This window comes from Mus pahari, chromosome 19 (assembly GCF_900095145.1).
Source record: "Mus pahari chromosome 19, PAHARI_EIJ_v1.1, whole genome shotgun sequence".
NCBI classification, from domain to species: Eukaryota; Metazoa; Chordata; class Mammalia; order Rodentia; family Muridae; genus Mus; species Mus pahari.
The window spans coordinates 20245643-20249688 of record NC_034608.1 but is presented as its reverse complement, the minus strand read 5'-3'; the positions used below and the strand labels follow the sequence as shown (position 1 = coordinate 20249688).

General features: G+C 49.9%; 1 protein-coding gene across 1 annotated transcript in view; it reads left to right on the top strand.

Annotated features, from left to right (window-relative positions):
- LOC110337105 (CD177 antigen) overlaps positions 1-712 on the top strand; it is a 19133-nt gene extending 18421 nt beyond the window's left edge. The window contains exon 17 of the mRNA XM_021219861.1: positions 246-712. Coding sequence (XP_021075520.1) covers positions 246-481 — 236 coding nt within the window. The 3' untranslated portion in view covers positions 482-712. The remainder of the gene's footprint in view (positions 1-245) is intronic.
- Positions 713-4046: the final 3334 nt, after the last annotated feature.

Below are 4046 nucleotides of genomic sequence, written 5' to 3'. Positions count from 1 at the left end.
CTGGAGTCCTGGGTCTGAGGGAGGAGGCTGGGGCCTGGAGTCCTGGGTCTGAGGGAGGAGGCTGGGGCCTGGAGTCCTGGGTCTGAGGGAGGAGGGCTGGGGCCTGGAGTCCTGGACAGAGGAAGGAAGGCAGGGGTTAGAGTCACAGTCTGAGGGGTGGTGGTCCCTGTATCTGAGGTCTGGACTCATGGGTCTGAGTTTCCTGCACTGCTGAACTGTACCTCTGACCTGTCTTCACCTTCCAGGTGGACTGTCTGCCTCAGTGAGCATTCAAGGGTGCATGGCCCCACCTATCAAACCCTTACTGGGTGACTCCAAAACAATCGGGATCTTCTCAGCAGAGGAGAGCTCTGACTATCAACGTGAGGACGGTGGTACCTCGGCCCCTTCCCTGGCCTGGACTTTAGGGCTATCGGCCTGGATGTTAGGGCTATCGGTTCTTCTTGGCTCCTTGTATGCTGGGATCTGTCCTCTCTGCTGAACCCATTTCCTGGCCATTCTTGGCCACCCAGACCCAGCCCTTCTCTGACTTCATAACCCAAAGACCTGAGGCTGGGCACTGTCGGCCTGTGCTGTCAGGTGCCCACATCCCTCACCCACACACCTCTGCCCCCTCATGTTTAGACATGGGAGCCACTGAACTCACCTGGCTCCAGAGAAGACAACCACACATTGACCACATGTGGAAAAATAAAGTTGCTGTTGTTTCTCCAAATGCTGTGTTTCTCTACCTGAGGAAATGAAGGCACACAGTGGGATCCATGGCGAGTCTAGCTGCCAAGGCCCGACCTCCCCATGTACACCCCCCATCTTCTTGCCAACTGTCTTAGTCAGGGTTTCTATTCCTGCACAAACATCATGACCAAGAAACAGTTGGAGAGGAAAGGGTTTATTCAGCTTACACATTCCACACTGCTGTTCATCACCAAAGGAAGTCAGGACTGGAACTCAAGCAGGTCAGAAAGCAGGAGCTGATGCAGAGGCCATGGAGGGATGTTACTTACTGGCTTGCTTCCCCTGGCTTGCTCAGCTTGCTTTCTTATAGAACCCAAGACTATAAGCTCAGGGATGGCAGCACCCACAAGGGGCCCTCCCCTCTTGATCACTAACTGAGAAGATGCCCCACAGCTGGATCTCATGGAGGCACTTCCTCAGCTGAAGCTCCTTTCTCTGTGATAACTCCAGCCTGTGTCAAGTTGACACACAAAACCAGCCAGTACACCAACTGTAGCCTCACAGAGTCTCCTGGTGCTGCAGCAGGAAGTGCTGGACCTCACTGTCACCTGTCAGGGCAGTAGGCTGTGTCCCTCAGCTTCTACCTCATCAGCCAGGGCCACCGCAAAGGCCTTTGCCTTGCCTGAGCAGCAGGGCAAGAGGCTATAAGTGAAACAAAGATCATGCTAATTGTCATGGGAGGAGAGATGAGCTGAAGAAAGGTTTTTCACACCATGTGAGTGCTACCGTGATAGACTGGAGGAGGTGAGGATCAGGACACACACACACAACACACACACAGTCACACACACACCATCTTAGTTAGGGTTTCCATTGCTGTGAAGAGACACCATGACTAAGGCAACTCTTTTAAAACAAAACATTTAATTGGGGCTGGCTTACAATTTAGAGGTTTAGTCCGGTGTCATCATGGTGGTGAAGCATGACAGCATGTAGGCAGACATAGTCCTGGAGAAGGAGTTGCGAGTTCTGCATCTTGAGTGGAAGGCAGCCAGAAGGGGACTGTCTTCAGCACTGGGCGGAGCCTGAGCATAGGAGGAGACCTCAAAGCCCATCCACACAGTGGCACACTTATCCCAACAAGGTCACAAGGCCACACCTTCTAATAGTGCCACTCCCCATGGGCCAAGCATTTAAACACATGAGTCTACGCCCCACTTCACCCCACGCCGCACCGCTACAGAGCCCCCCTCCCATCCTGAAACCAAATTCCCCCGCCCATCATCTACAGTGGAAGTTTAAGTCACACTGGCTCCCTTGGCAGCCCTGCCTCCCCTGTTAAGGCCACCAAGACCCAATGCCACTTTCCCAACTTAACCCTTTCCTGTCCTGACACTGCCTACAGCTTAAACTGAATCGGGGTGGGGGGAGTGTAATACTCTGTAATGGTAAAAGTTTACTGACTGCAGTTATGGTTCATTTTGATGCTAAAGGATCTCCAATAAAATTGCCAACAGATTTAAAGGTGCAAACTTAACAGGGATAATAAAACTGTACTATCGTTGTAAACTGTTAAGATAATTAAGACATGCAGGTTAATAGTCAACCTTATAAGTAATCAAATTCTTTAATGTGTTCAGAAGTATACTTACACTCATGGTTATTTACCAAAATAAGCTTTATTTAGCCTCTTGTATGTGTTCTCAAGGCTAAGCCTGAGATCAGGTATATTTAGTAAATATACCTTGGTCTTCAAATTCCTAGGGTGTTCCAGGCTGAGAAAAAAACAGGCCTTTTACAGCCTGCATCTGAGAGCCATATAGTTCTTTGCTAAGAGCCGAGTCACCCCCTTCCCCCTCAAGGCTGTTCTTGGGGATCAGCAGATCCTGGCCCTAAACAAACATCAGGGGCTGTTAAAGGAGTATCTAGCATTCTGGAGCTGCCCCCCGCCCCCCCAGCTGCCACCTCGAGCTGTAAAGGAGGACCCGGACTTCCCAGCATTCCGGAACAGTGACACCAAGGCTCTGAGATAAATCACTGAAAATTTCAAACCTGCATTTAGCATTCCCCCATTTCCCTTCACTCTGCCTCTTTTGATCACTCCCTAACCCCTCTCTGTATGCTATAAAACTTAAGCCTCTTTCTTTATTAAACAGACCGTGACAAGCTGCTGCACGGTCTCCTTTTCTTTCTCTTATCCCCATTCCACTTTAGGCTCAATCCCCCTCAGACCCAAGGAATAACTAGATCCTGCAGGTTGGGAAACTCGGGGATCTGCTGAACACGGCATTTAAAAATGTTGAAAACAAACCTTCCCACAATAAACAGAGATTTCCACCCTCTCCTAACCATAAAAAAAAAAAAAAAAAAAAAAAAAAAAAAAAAAAAAAAGTTAAATTCTCCAAAGAAAAGAGATTGGACACCTCACTGATGACTCCACCTGAATACCTGAATTGTGGGGACGATAACCACTGGGATGAACTGCCCCATGCCTCACCTGCCTTCAGGAACCTGCTGCACAAGCCTTTGGATACTTTTGGGTTGGCTGTTGTACTCTGCCTTGGTCAAAATGAGGTCAGTTTTTCCAATTTCTCCTGCTACAGGAAACTTCCCTGGCCTGGGTGTGACAGGGGAGACCGCTGCTCTGAGTGACGACTGGAGATTAAATGTTGCATGTGTCTGACAGCTGGGGACAGACTGCCTGGGCAGTGAGCCATCTAAGACTTGTGCACAGTTTGCCTCGCTGACAGGCCTCCCCTAACAAAGACTGGAGTTCCTGAAGGTCAGGTAACAGGTAAGTTATGTAGGTCAAGGCATGTAATAGGGTCTAAGGATGCAGAGGTTCAGAGGTTTTGCCGATGTAAGAAAAGCTTAAGGGGCTGTGGGTCCAAGAAAGAAACTGAAGGTATGTAAATCCAAGCCACAACTCAGGAGACGTCTGGGATCCCTCTCAGTCCCTCTGTCTTACAGGGCTGCTTCAATACACAAACCTGGACCCTCTACCTCTCCAGACCCCTCGATTAACCTCCTCCTTTCAAGTTCTTCCTCCTCTCGCTCCATCCCCCTCTCCCTCAAGTCCCTTTCCCTGACTAGGAAGGATGGCCTCTCCAAAATTGTCACAAACTTTGACTTCTGTCCCCAAAACAGCTCCCAAAGCTCCCAAAGGCCTTCCTCAGCCTCTGCTTGTACACACTCCCCTGTTTGTACACACTCCCCTGCTTGGACACACTCCCCTGCTTGGGCACACTCCCCTGTTTGTACACACTCCCCTGATCGGACACACTCCCCTGTTTGTACACACTCCCCTGTTTGTATACACTCCCCTGTTTGTACATGCTCCCCTGTTTGTACACACTCCTCTGTACACACTC